This window comes from Pelophylax lessonae (genome assembly GCF_965119305.1).
Source record: "Pelophylax lessonae genome assembly, chromosome: 1".
Classification (NCBI taxonomy): Eukaryota; Metazoa; Chordata; class Amphibia; order Anura; family Ranidae; genus Pelophylax; species Pelophylax lessonae.
In genome coordinates, this window is record NC_138768.1 from 230,924,386 (window position 1) to 230,939,469 (window position 15,084).

The window sequence follows — 15,084 nt, forward strand, 5'->3', positions numbered from 1 at the left end:
GAATACAAATGTTAAGTTATATGCTAAGGTCGTGGCGTTGAGATTGCCTCCTGTCCTGCCTGAGCTGATCCAGGCGGATCAGACTGGATTTTCTGTGGGGTCGTCAGGCCTCTGATGCAACGAGGAGAATAATTGGCCTCATTGATAAAGCTGGGTCCGGTCGGGTGCCTTCTCTGCTGTTATCATTGGATGCGGAGAAGGCATTCGACCAGGTCCACTGGACATATATGACTCAGGTGTTAATGAAGTATGGTTTTAGTGGTCCTATCATAAGCAATCTTAGCGCTCTACTCAAACCCGTCCGCCAGGGTATACACTTCCAACATGCTGTCCCAGCCTTTTTCGATAACAAATGGAACGAGACAGGGCTGCCCACTGTCCCCCTCTATTTTTAATTCATTGATTGAGCCACTTGCGGAGGCGGTCCGGTCATCGGGAGATATCAGCGGACTCCACATCGGCTCTCGCCATCATGTGGTCAATCTATTTGCAGATGATGTGATCATTTTCTTAACTGATCCTGCCAAATCTTTAGCTGCCACCCATAAGATACTACAACGCTTCAGCTTGGTATCTTATTATGAGATCAACTTTTCGAAGTCCCTGATCCTCCCGATGGCCCTGCCTCCGAAGCTTTGCCACACTCTGCGTACACAGTACCCCTACACGTGGAAGGCAAATAGCATACCCTACCTGGGAATTCATCTAACTCCCAAGTCCTCCCAATTGGTTGACGCTAACTTACCTCCTTTGGTCACCAAAATTTCTAATGACTGTCTCCGTATAACCAAAACTGAACTCACATGGTCGTGCCGCCTTGCCTCGTTTAAGATGATCCTCTTGCCCCAAATTCTGTATGTATTTAGAACTCTGACAGTTCCCATCCCCCGCAGATTCGTCCTACAGCTCCAGGCCGCTCTTAAGAGTCTTGTGTGGAGAGGCAAGCGACCGAGAAGTAAACACGCTCTCCTGGTCAGGCACTGGACCGCGGGGGGAATGGGCATGGTAGATATCAAAGATTATCTGCTCACTTCACAGTTGGCCCAGTTGCGCTCGTGGGTGTCACACGCACACGCGACTGCCTGGAGAGCCATGGAGGCGGAATTCTGTGCCCCCCTGCCCCTGCGGTCGGTGCTATTGGCGGATAGCTGGCGTCCCCTCTCCTTGAAGGGCCTTCCGATATCGGTTCAGGCTTCTCTCCAAGCATGGAGAGAGTTTGCCTCTCTCACACTGGAACCTTCAATGCGGGTTAAGGTTCCTGTACCTCTCCACGTTCTGGAATTAGTGATACCCCATATATCCATTCGAAACTGGACTATGAAGGGCCTGTCCACAATTGATGATTTGCTATTTAAAAGACTCTCTCAAGCCTTTCCACCAATTGCAGGTGGAGTATGGGCTTCCCCAGGGCGACTTATTTCTGTATATGCGCATATCCCATTTACTTAGATCCCTGCCTTCCCCACATATTTATCTTCCCTCCTAAGGTTGGATGTTTCTCATAGGCTCCTCGCGAGCAGCTAAAAGGTACCTCTCTTTTCTATAACTGCCTACAGCAGAAGATGGTATTCAGCAAAACACCCCCGTTGTTAAAATGGGAAGCAGATCTGGAGGAGACGTATACTGAAGACCAATGGCGAAATGCTTTCCGATCCATCAGATCCACTTCCTCCTGTGCGAATCACTGGGAACTATCCCAAAAAAATCAACTTACGCTGGTATCTCACCCCTTATCGGCTATCCAAGTTTATCCCAGAATACTCGCCCTTATGCTGGAGAGGTTGTGGAGAGATGGCCCATCTTACACATGTATTTTGGTCTTGTAAAACCTTGACCAGCTTCTGGAATAAATTATTTTCTATCATTTCGGAAATCACAGGCGTCCTTATCAGACCTTCTCCAGCACTGGCCATCCTTAATGTGGGTATTGATCGTTTCCCAAAAGACTGTTGGTGTGTGGTGTCGCATATCCTTTTAGCTGCTAGAAATCTAATAACCTGACAATGGAAAGAGGTTGGGACACCTGGGGTGTATGCGGTTCTAGACCTGGTCGGGACCAACCTGGCATATGACTGCATCCTGGCACGGAGGGCGGGTAGAGGTATAGAGTTTGATAAAAACTGGAACTTGTGGCATTTATGGCATTCTGATTCTTGACTTATGTATTCATGGCTTCCTTTGAGCTGATCCCCCCCCCTTTCCCCTCTCCCTTCCCCTCTTCCCTCTCCCTTCCCCTCCTCCCTTTTCCCCCTCCTCCTCCCTCTCCCTTCCCCCCCCCCCCCCCCCATGTTACCGTACTACTTCATGTTGTTAATATAACAGTAGTTCTACAGACAAAGTGGTGATTAGTGATGTATGTTGTACTGGACTGTTGCTGCCACCCCCTGAATTGATCCTTTGCCCGTATTGCCCTCACGCCTCTCTTAAACCCCCTTCCGCTTATCCCCCCCCCCCCTCTTCCCTTCCTCCCCCCTCTTCTCTTCTATTTCACTTCTATTCTTCCCCTCCTCCTGCCCATTGGCAGATTTTGAGAACCTTTCAGGTGAACTGCTGTTAGTGGAGCCAGATTCCATTCCGCCCAGGCCAGTAGCTGCAAGGCTAGATTCGAGAGACTCCTGCTCCTGGTTCCCACGTTTCGATACATAGGCTACAGCCATCTAGTTGTCTGACAGGACCTGAACATGTTGATCTTTGACGGGCTGTTGAAAGGACAGAAGACCCATAAAGATGGCCTTTAGCTCCCGCCAGTTGGATGACCTCCGGGCCTCTGCCTTGGACCATGAACCCTGTGCAATACTGTCGTCTAGATGGGCCCCCCGGCCCCATGCACTTGCATCCGTGGTCAAACGTTATTTTAGTGGAAAAGACCATGTCAGGCCTTTTGTTAGAATGTCTGGATTTCTCCACCACCAAAGAGCCCTCTTTACCTTTGAGGTGATCTTGATTGGTTTTTCTAGAGATTCTAGATGTGACCATTTCCCGAGGAAGGGGGCGGGAATGCAACCTGTCCCACTGTACGGCTGAAATGGATGCGGTAGGCAGACCCAGAACCGCCATTGCCATCCGAACTGTTACTTTGAGGTTGGTCTGAATCTGACCCACTGCAGACTGGACTTTTACTATCTTTTCTTGCGGGAGAAAGACCTTCTGATGTACTGAATCTATTGTGTAACCCGAATTTCCTGCATTGGAGTCAAGTTGGATTTTTTGGAAGTTTAGGAGCCAACCCAAAGTCTTGAGATAAGACTGGGTTGCCTGTAGATCTTCTGATATCTGACTTCTGGACTCTGCAAAGAGCAAGAGGTCGTCTAGATATGGGACAATGGATATCCCCCTTAATCTCAGCGGTTCCAGGGCTTCCGCCATCACCTTCATAAACACTCTGGGAGAAGATGACAGACCAAAAGGAAGAGCTCTGAATTGCAGATGCCATATCGTTTCTCTGAGGTTGACAGCAAACCGGAGGAACTTCTGATAAGGTTGAGCTATTGGGATCTGTAAATAAGCATCCCTCAGATCCAATGACGTCAAACACCCTAGGGACAACAGTTTTGTCACAGAGTAGATAGTGTCCATTCGGAAGTGTTTGTACCGAATTGACTTGTTCAAAATTTTTAAGTTTAGAATCATGCAAAACTTGCCTGAGGGTTCCTTTAGCAGAAAGATGTGTGAATAAAAGCCCCGGCCTTCCTGCTCCCTGGGGACCTGAATTACTACTTCCTGCTGCATCAGCTCCTGTAAAAGAGACATCATTGCGGAAGCTTTCTCTTTGCCCCCTGGGAGAGGGGTGACATAAAACCAGCTTGGAGGTGCTGACGAGAACTCAAGGTTGTAACCCTGGGCCATGATATTCCTGACAAAATGGACTTGAGTTTATCTGCTTCCATTGCGGAAGGTAACTTGATAATCTTCCTCCCACCTGGGGGAGGCCGTCATTTACTTTTGGCGGCCTGCTCCGGAGGTCTGAAAAGCACCCCACCTCTTCCTTTGCCTCTGTGAGAGGACCAAGGCCTTGTTTTGTGGTCCTGATCTCTATTTTTCTGGGCTTGCCAAAAAGGACGAAAATTTTTCTTGAGAGGTGGTTTCTTTTTGGATGGAAAGGCTTTCTTCTTATCTGCAATTCTATATAGGCTGATTCCAACTCGGGACCAAACAGGAGATCCCCTGAAAATGGAATTCCACACAATTTGGTTTTAGAAGCGGAGTTCCCAGACCAAGTTTTGAGCCAAATAGCGCATCTAGCCGAATTGACTAAAGCAGAAGACCTAGCAGCCATCTTAATTGATTCTGCAGGAGGCGTCTGCCATAAACTTGACCGCTTCAATTTCTTTATTGAATACAAATGTTAAGTTATATGCTAAGGTCGTGGCGTTGAGATTGCATCCTGTCCTGCCTGAGCTGATCCAGGCGGATCAGACTGGATTTTCTGTGGGGTCGTCAGGCCTCTGATGCAACGAGGAGAATAATTGGCCTCATTGATAAAGCTGGGTCCGGTCGGGTGCCTTCTCTGCTGTTATCATTGGATGCGGAGAAGGCATTCGACCGGGTCCACTGGACATATATGACTCAGGTGTTAATGAAAATGGATTTTTGTAAAGTCTTACCGTAAAATCCTTTTCTCTTAGCTCATTGACAGACGTAGTCCTCGGTGATACAGCACCTTCGGGTTATGTTGCCTCCACAGGAGTAGGACTAGACAGGAAATAAAATGCTCTGGCCACACACACCCTAGGGGCAGTCCCAGAGGGTATATCCTCTCTCTCTCTCTGCCTCAGCAAATCAGTTATGTCATAAAAGCAGTCTTTAGAGAATTTAACCCAACCCAACTCAAAAAAACAGAGGGGCGGGTACTACGTCTGTCAATGAGCTAAGAGAAAAGGATTTTACGGTAAGATTTTACAAAAATCAATTTTTCTCTATCGCTCATTGACAGACATAGTCCTCGGTGATACAGCACCTTCGGGAAGTCCCAGAGCAGTATCACAAATGAGGGGTGGGAAAATGGAAATCAAATCCAAATCTAGAAGGCCCAACCGGTGCCAACTAGAAGTTTACAATGCTCATCCTTAATGATGAGACTCAACAAAAAAATTTTCAAACAGAAAAAAACCCTCGAGGTAGACCACCGGTCTCCTCAAATTGCGGCCTGCAAAACCTTGCAGCCAAATGAGGCATCCGCCGATGCCATCACATCAATTTTATAAAATTTTGTAAAGGTATGTACCGACGACCAGGTGGCCGCTTTACATACCTGGACCACTGACGCCTGATGGCGAAAGGCCCAGGAAGTACTGAGCGCTCGAGTGAAGTGCGCCCTAACAGGGAACGGAGGATTCCGACCCTTAATAGAATAAGCCTGTACCACCGTCTGACTGATCCATGTAGATATGGTCGCGGCAGACACAGGCAACCCCCTTCAAGGGCTATCCGTGATCACCATAAGTGAGTCCGTCTTACGAAAACCACTTTAGGAAGGAAGGATGGATTCGGAAAAAGAACCACCTTATCCCTATGAACATGATAATGCGGCCAGTTCTGACACCCTGCGTACAGAAGTAATGGCCACCAAGAAGGCCACCTTCTGGGAATGTAAGCAAGGGAATCTCCCTAATATCTTCAAAGAGAAGTTTCTGAAGAACCGACCACACTAAATTAAGATACCAGGCGGTAAGGGTGCGCGCACTGGCGGAGCCAGATGTCGCACCCCCTGGATGAAATTCCGCACCAAGGAATGATTAGCCAAAGGTTTCTTGAAAGAAGATTGCTAACGCTGAAAACCTGACCCTTGATCGTGCTCAAGGATAGTTTCTGCTCAACCCCTTGTTGCAGACAGACCAAAATTCGGGTCACCGAATAGGTCTGTGGGGGAAATCCAATAGATTCACACCATGCAATATAAGACTTCCATGTGCTGGAAGTCGCTTTCCTTGCTTTAACTGGGAGGTAGGAATAACTGAAGCTGACACTCCCTTGTCCTTCAGTACCTGGGTCTCAATGGCCAGGCCATTAAGCCAGCGACTGTAAAGCAAGATGGAAGATCGGTCCCCGAGACCGCAAATCCTCCCTGAGAGGAAGTCTCCAAGGAGCGTCCGCGACTAGCCTCGCCAAGTCGGCGTACCAGGCTTGACGAGGTCCATCAAGAATTTCCAGAATAACTGGAATTCCCTCCACCTCTATCCTGCAAAGAAGTTCCCGCAGCAACTTGAGAGGATGGAAGGCATGCCGTAGCTGATACTGCCCCCACGGGGCGATCAGCTTTTCTGCTGCGTCCGCTAGAGGATCGTGGCGCGAGCTACAATCCTCCGCACCTTCCTGTTAGGCCAAGGTGCCAACAGATCCACATCCGGGATGTCCCAATGAAGGGACAGCTAGGGAAAAAACCTCTGGATGAAGAGGCCATATGCGATTGGATCCGAATCGGGCTGCTCTAGAGCTGCTCGATCCAGTAAATCAGACAAAATCTGATCGCTCTCAGTTCCGATACCCTTATTGGTAATCTGGATACTATCGGAAGAAATGACTTCCCCTGGTTGAGCATCGGAGACTTCCTGGTACGCTCGCTCAACCGGATCCGATTGTCCAGGGAATCGGAATTCTGATTCCATTAAAAAAGAATCTCCTTCAGGAGAATTCGGGTATGAGACTGGGTATACGGTACTGCCTCTAAGAAGGCCACCATCAGTCCCAGCCAATTGACGGACAGCAACATCCGAATCGTTGACTGAACCTTCTGGAGTTTCCCAGCAAGGAGAAACTCTCTTGCCCAGGATGTATCCAACCTTAGGCCCAGATAGTTCAGTCTCCTGGTGGGAACCAGGGATGATCTTTGGGAAAGTGAAAAAAACGCTGATGTCCTGCGATGATGGGGATATAAAGATAGGCATCCTATATGTCTATGGACGCCAGGAAATCTCTTTTATGCAGGGAGGCCACCACTGTACGGATGGACTCTATTTCTTCCCAAGTCCAGATTTGGACGCACCTTGCCCTCTTTCCTGGGCATTGTGAATAGGTTCGAATAGAACCCCTGAAACCGTTCAATGTTAGAAGGGCAGAATCGCACCGGTGGAAGTGATCGAAACTCGATCCTGTGTCCTCCAGAAACCGGTGAAGACACCCCCCCCCCCCCACCCCAGAGATGGGTAGGGGCGCATCAGGCTATATTCTTCAGGCTTGGCTGAGCCGGACTCTTTGTTTACCCGACCAGCGCCCTTTGAAACCCCTCTAAAGGGGCTTATCGCCTGCCCTCGCGGAACAAACAACTCTATATGAGCAGAAAAGGAAGGTCCTCGTTAGTTACGAGGTCTTTTTATCCTAACAGTCTGTGGCAAGACAGCAGGTGATACCGTCTATCCTATAAAGAGGAATTCCTCAAACGGATAGCACCTAGCCATGCGTTTGGAAATAACAGGGGTTCGTTTCAAAACGACCCCATTTGGGTAAAGGAAAATCCTTCGCCCTTTTGGTAGGCTAACAAGTACCAAAAAGGAATCTCAGTCTCAGCTACTTCTGCCGGTGTAACCTCAAGACTAAAGGTTTCCCGGACGGACACAACTAGTGCATCCACCACTCTTGTGCTATGGCGGAGGCAGAAACGTGCTCCTCACTGCTGAGGAGATATTACCTGAGACAACAGCCCCCTAAGAGGGACCTGCAACTGCATTGACCAGTTCCGAATCCGTATCTGAAGTATCTGATAAACAATAGGGGTAGGCGGGGGTCGCTACTTGACCCCCGTCCCTGACAGGCCACCTCCACCCGGGTTACCAAAGACTCCAAAATTGCCGATAATGCATTAAAAACAAGTGGGGTACTGGAGGGTCCTGCGGCCACCTTGAGGGGATCAGGTGGGGATACCTATGCGGCAGGGTCAATGATTATACAAGACACTTGCCAGCGACAAAAAATGACAAAGTAAAAAAAAAAAACTTTTTTTTTTTTTTGTGTCCCCCAGTCGCAACAGCGCCCCTCAGTGTTACCTGCCTTTTTGGACCCCACAGAGAGAGAGACAGACCCCAAGGCTCATCCCTGATGCACAGAAGTTTTCATCAGCTTGCTCAGTGCTTGTCTTGTTACAGACAGGAAGTCTTTGGCCCTATTTCCTGGGTAAAAGAGGCGGCTCCGCCCCTTAACACGCCTGCCGGCTCCTCCCCCTGGCTCCATGAGGTGTTTGAGTCACCTCAAACATGGCCGCCCCCATGCTGGAGACACGAGGCTACACCAAAATGGCGGCCTCGTGCGATCTACCAGACAATGGCGGCGGCCTGCACAGAATAGCGGCATGTCTGCAGAAGGATCTCGGCCTCACAACCCTTCACCCTCATGGTGGTCAGCGTGGTCGGAGGTACCGGACCCTAGCGGGCCGTATGCGGTCCGCTGCTTAGCTGGAGGAATGATCTGGAATGCAGTATACATGTATAGACATCGCCCTGTGGCTACTGACAGGTAGGATACCTTATACTATCACAGTAAAGTTCTAGTACTGCCACTGACTACAATCATTTACACATCTTTACAATTAGATTGTCAGCTCCCAAACCAAGCCTCCTGGCTTCTTGTACACAAAAATCACACTCAATTAGGGGGATCTGTGACATGTTATAGGATAGAGGGGAACCCATCCTTACCATTACAGAGAGGGGCCCGCGTTCACCACAAGACCCGTCAGGGGGAAAGGGGGAACATACTACTCACCATACCGGAACCAGGCGGGTGCCAACTCCTGACAGTACCCCTCTCCACCGAGGTAGGAGGGCTGTCGACCAATACGGGCGCCGTGACTCATGGTCTTTGGCGTTTCAGCGAGACGTTTAACTCGCAGGGTCAGTCCCCGTCCAGTGGGACTATGTCGCGGCCGACCCAGCGCGGAGCTATGGCCTGCACGCGCTCGTAGGCTGAACTGGGGTGACCACTGGATCTCAACATCCCGCCCATCGCCCAGTTCAGCTTTCTTGCTTGAAGATCTCACAGGAACACTGGAGAAAAAAAGCTGTCTAAAAAATCTTTTCTAAGAAAAAAATCCTGCCAGGACCGAAGATCCCAGCAAGGTATCTAGGTCCTTACTCCTGACTAGACAGAAAAAAACTGATTTGCTGAGGCAGAGAGAGAGAGGATATACCCTCTGGGACTGCCCCTAGGGTGTGGCCAGAGCATTTTATTTCCTGTCTAGTCCTACTCCTGTGGAGGCAACATAACCCGAAGGTGCTGTATCACCGAGGACTACGTCTGTCAATGAGCGATAGAGAAAGTATGGTTTTAGTGGTCCTATCATAAGCAATCTTAGCGCTCTACTCAAACCTGTCCGCCAGGGTATACACTTCCAACATGCTGTCCCAGGCTTTTTCGATAACAAATGGAACGAGACAGGGCTGCCCACTGTCCCCCTCTATTTTTAATTCATTGATTGAGCCACTTGCGGAGGCGGTCCGGTCATCGGGAGATATCAGCGGACTCCACATCGGCTCTCGCCATCATGTGGTCAATCTATTCGCAGATGATGTGATCATTTTCTTAACTGATCCTGCCAAATCTTTAGCTGCCACCCATAAGATACTACAACGCTTCAGCTTGGTATCTTATTACAAGATCAACTTTTCGAAGTCCCTGATCCTCCCGATGGCCCTGCCTCCGAAGCTTTGCCACACTCTGCGTACACAGTACCCCTACACGTGGAAGGCAAATAGCATACCCTACCTGGGAATTCATCTAACTCCCAAGTCCTCCCAATTGGTTGACGCTAACTTACCTCCTTTGGTCACCAAAATTTCTAATGACTGTCTCCGTATAACCAAAACTGAACTCACATGGTCGTGCCGCCTTGCCTCGTTTAAGATGATCCTCTTGCCCCAAATTCTGTATGTATTTAGAACTCTGACAGTTCCCATCCCCCGCAGATTCGTCCTACAGCTCCAGGCCGCTCTTAAGAGTCTTGTGTGGAGAGGCAAGCGATAATCTTGATAATCTTCCTCCCACCTGGGGAGGCCGTCATTTACTTTTGGCGGCCTGCTCCGGAGGTCTGAAAAGCACCCCACCTCTTCCTTTGCCTCTGTGAGAGGACCAAGGCCTTGTTTTGTGGTCCTGATCTCTATTTTTCTGGGCTTGCGAAAAAGGACGAAAATTTTTCTTGAGAGGTGGTTTCTTTTTGGATGGAAAGGCTTTCTTCTTATCTGCAATTCTATATAGGCTGATTCCAAACTCGGGACCAAACAGGAGATCCCCTGAAAATGGAATTCCACACAATTTGGTTTTAGAAGCGGAGTTCCCACACCAAGTTTTGAGCCAAATAGCGCATCTAGCCGAATTGACTAAAGCAGAAGACCTAGCAGCCATCTTAATTGATTCTGCAGGAGGCGTCTGCCATAAACTTGACCGCTTTAAGCAGTAAAGGGAAAGACTCGAGTACATTTTTCCTCGATGTTCCCGCTTCCACATGCTCTTTAAGCTGTTCTAGCCAGCATTTCCAAATTCCTGGCGATTACTGTGGATGCCATAGCAGGCTTAAGACTGGACGAGGTGGAATCCTCCTATGCTTTTTTAAGGAGAGAATTTGCCTTTTTGTCCAGTGCATCCTTTAGGATGCCCATGTCTTCAAAAGCCAGATCTGTGCGGCGAGAGACCCGAGAAAAAGCTGCATCTACTCTAGGCCTTTTATTCCACACATGGGCCTCATCATGGGAAACCTTCTCTTGAGAGACTTGGAGAAGAGAGGAGCCCTCTCAGGATCTTTCCATTCCCTTGTAATGGTTTCTGACAGGACTTTATGCACTGGGAATACCCTAGGTTTGGACTCATCCATCCCGATACATGTACAGAGAGCAGGATTTTGTTCCTCCTGGATCTCAAGGGTAGTACCAACGGCTTTAAGTAGATCGTCTACTTCATCCAAGGACAATTTGTAACCAGAAACTTTGGGAATCTCCTCATCAGAGTCTTTGAGGGAAAGAAGTGTACTTGCCCCCTCACCCTCAGAATCACTGGCCACTGCCACCTTAGAGGTGGATGTCAAGGAGCTGGACAAAGTACTTTGCTGGGAGTCTGTCTGTGTTGCTGGCACTTTCCCTAACAAAGAACGGACTGAACTCAGTGTGTCTGTTAACTCTTTAACGGAAGAAAAAAAATCTTTACATTGTTCCAGAGATTCCTTTTTAACAAGATTTGCTATGCACACTTTGCAGAGAGGTTTTGACCATTAATTTTTCAGATATTTTTTGCAAGAAGGACATTTCTTCTGAACTAAGGAAGGACCTTGAGCTTTAACTGTGGCTTTAACCTAAAGAAACAAAGAATCCACAATCAATAACACCTGACCTAAACTCAGATTGCCACCACCTAAGGAACACCTGTGCCAGCACAAGAAAAAAAAGGGACAGACACCCATTTGACTGTAAGACCCGGTTCACACTCATGCGAGTGCCGGGTTCGCATGTAATGTCGGAGCGCACTGCTCCGACATTACATGCGATCAGCTGTGCGGTGCGAGTTTAGCCATACAGTTTGTATGGCTAAATTCGCATCGCACCCGGTGCAAACACGCACAGGAGGCATTTTTGCAGCCGCATCAGGATCGGATCGCACAGCGGTTCACACTTGTGCGATCCCATCCTGTGCGAACTGCACGATCGCACTGCGATATGCGATCAAACTGGGGGTGTCGTTAAGATTACATTGACACCCCCAGCGTATCGCATATGGCAGTGTGAACTGCCGGGGGTGCGTGTGCGATGCGGGAAAAGGCTGCGAATTCGCAGCCTTCCCGCATCGCAATAGTGTGACCCGAGCCTAAAAGCTGAGAAACCCTAAGCCCAAGTTACAGTGCAGGCTCCTGCTACAGGAGATAACAGCAAAAAACACACAGTAAGGCCTAATAGTAAAGAAAAGGGGACCACTGCACCCCTCTTACCTGGGCCTGGCCGATGCTGAAGGCACCTGCTTCCGGCGCTGCAGCCTTCTCCTCCATGCTTGCAGAGTGCGCAGCTGAAAGGGACAGAATGCTGTCCATTTAAATTTCCCGCTTCCTCGCCGTCTCACCGCGAGACCGGAAGCACCGATTGATGGACCTGCCCCCTGACTCTTGCTCTTCAGCGGCCAGAACCAATGTCGTTACGCCCCTGCCGGAAGTCCCGCCTACCGGACCGTCATGCGGGAATGCCGAATGAAACGGCAACCCGCCAAATTCAAAACCGGCAGACCCTGGGCACCCAGGCAGGACTCCCGACCCGGCCATTACTCCCCTGAGCCGGAAGAACTGGGGACTCCGGATCACCTCTCCCCTTCTCAGAGAGGTGTTGGGATGGTCACCTAAAAGCCTGGGGGTAAGCCTACCTCCCTCCACCTGGAGAGAACGCAGCTCCCTCCAACTGGTTCCTAGCAGCGCTTCCACCATGTTGGAGGAAACACAACAACTGAAGACATGGTGGAAGAGGAGGGACTTTAAAGCTTGCAGTGTTTCCTGTGAAGTTGGGTGAAGCTACGCTTTCTCCAGGTGCTGTCCTGAAAAGCGATTGGAGAAAATGCTGATTTTTAACTTGTAAGCAACAAATGTCAAAAAAAGGCTTAGTTTTTAAGTGGATAAATTGACCTCATTTACAGACCGAAGTTCATCCCTTTTATCTAAAAGAACCAAGTGATTCAATGTTTAATTTTATCTCTCAGCGCTAAGCAATGTTGAAATAAACTTTGCTGGCTGTCTTTTTTTTTTCCCTTTTTTTTTTTTTTTTTTTTTTTACAGGTGTCAGCTGTGTGCAGAGAACGGCTCTACACTGAATCATGGAAATGCCGGATTAAGATCCTGAGTGGGGTTGAATCGAGATTGTGTTTTTTTTTTTTTTTTAACGCTTAATCGTGCAGCTCTATCTGGAATTATGCTATAGAATATCCAACCATGCACACTGTGTGGACTTTTCTTACCTTTGTATATTCTGTAAGACATTCAATAAGTGCATATGTAGTCTGAGACAGGAAAGTCTGAGTACTGTCTGTTACCAGAGATGCAGCCCTTCTTATAAGGGATTCATTTGATAGTGCTGGTTCTGACCTCTGCTAGAGAATACAAAAATGTAAAAATACAATTATTGTAGCATTTGCGGATTATGCAGATTAGAGACAGATATGCAATATAAAACATATATATATAAGAATAACAAAAGAAAAAACAAACATCTCATAGGTAGACACTGCAGTACATTGCTGGGAGCATCTTCTCAGCAAGATTTAGAAGCCATCAGAAGGACGACATCAATTTGGCCTGGGCACTATGGACAAAAACTGTAAGAAAGGTAAAATTCTTTCCCTTTTTAACTTTTTCTCTTCTACAGAGTATTTTTTTTTTTTCAGGATGATGAGACTTTCAGAAAGGGGGAAGGCATTTAAAAAGCACACCTTGTATTTTAGAAGCAAGGTCTGCTTTAAGAAAAAAGGAGAACCGATTTTTTCAGCTGGTACCGTAAAAAAGCTCTATTCCAGTAAAAACATTTATTATCTTACACAGCCTTGCCTCCTAAAACATTATGAGCCCTCCATCGCACTAACCTCTAAATGCTTGAACCAAAGTAAGCATGATTAGTTTCATCTACTGGCCTGGGATATTGGGAGGTTAAAACAGACAAAACACTCAAAGCACAGGTTCAAGGGAACCTAGAGGGACAGAAATATGGGACTGTCACTGCTGATCTGTTGCAGCCTCCAGGGCTTTCATCCTCCTTTCACTATTCATCCAGACCCGGTCTTCACTTGCTATGCAATGTACATGTTCCAGGTTAATGACCCATGGTTAGGTGTTTAGAAGTCACCCCGATCTTGGCTTAACAAGTCAACCAAAGTAGTCTCTCAATTTCTATCCTCACAGGATCTTGTTAAATGATTTTGACATTTCTTTATGTTTATACAGTTTTTAAAAGCAGTTTACATCATGTATTTTCTTGAACTTCCTCTGTGGTTTATTATTCTTATGTATTGAGGGTTATTCCTTGACACAAGTTACAGAAATGTATAGAAAGAGGAAGAATAAAGTAATCTGCACCAGCTGCACAAATGTTCCTATCGTGTGTGGCTGACCACAGCTCAGACTAAGGGCTCATTTACACTTGCTTCAACACAGTGCCTAAAGTGCCTACCGCTTCTGCATGCTTTTTATGTGTTTTTGATGCTTCTGCGATGCTTCGGTGGTGCTTTTTTGAAGCTTTTATATAGCTTGGCAGATGCCCTGTGTGTGTGCTAATCTATCATACCTGCAATTTCTCCAAAACAAAGCAAAGCTGAAAAAAGCCTCACAAAAGCTTCAAGTGCTTTAAGCGAGTTTTGTCATAGACTTCTGTGAGGCTTTGAAGACGTTTTGAAGCACCACTAAAGTGACATGGTGACATGGGGTAACATTTTTGGAGCAAAGCAAACAAGGTGTAAACAGGACTGTAAGATAACCATTTTAGTTAGTGACAGGTGCTTTGACTGGCGTTCAGAGAGCTTTAAAAAAATAAATAAAATGGGGGGGGGGGGGTGTCCGAAGCCATGTTTTGAAGCAAGTAAACAGTTTTTTGAAGCAAAGTGAAATAAAGTGACTTAAAGCAGAGCTCCACCCAAAAGTAGAAGCTCTGCTTGTTTGCTTCGTCCAACATTTGGTACCTTTCAAGGGGGGCGCTGGGAGAGCGGATATCTGTCAAAACTAGGTACCCGCTCCCACTTTTGGGTAAGACCTCAATCGTTGTGTGGCAATCTACAAAATTTCCAGCCTCTTCTGCCCCCAGCTGCCTTCTGGGAGACACAGGTCCCAGAAGACAGCGGGACCATTCAGAAAGGTAGGCAAGGCTTCACTCCCTGTTTCCCTTAGTGAAGATGCCGGTGCCTGCACCCAAAGCCGATGGACAGATCAGATTGGGGTGCAGACACCACAACTTAGTCAAAAATAATGTTCTTCAGCAAGGAACATACATTCCAAATTATTTATGTTACCAAAATGAGCGTGTGCTACAAATTGCCTCTAGCATTGCACCTGTTTCTTCTTTCTGGAGGCTGCCATTTTGCTGAAGCCCTGAGCCCCTGATCAGCAACAAATCATAAGATGGAAGTAAGCCCATCGATTTAACAGTTTCA

The 15,084-nt window shown here is 47.7% G+C and overlaps 1 protein-coding gene across 2 annotated transcripts in view; it reads right to left on the minus strand.

Moving 5' to 3' along the window:
- The window catches only part of DIABLO (diablo IAP-binding mitochondrial protein), a 52,650-nt gene that overhangs the window by 23,914 nt on the left and 13,652 nt on the right, over positions 1 to 15,084 (minus strand). The window contains exon 3 of one of the 2 annotated variants that reach the window (XM_082251546.1): positions 12,907 to 13,035. In XM_082251546.1, coding sequence (XP_082107672.1) covers positions 12,907 to 13,035 — 129 coding nt within the window. Of the gene's footprint in view, positions 1 to 12,906; positions 13,039 to 15,084 lie in introns of both variants that reach the window. The other variant, XM_082251545.1, reaches the window with a different exon arrangement.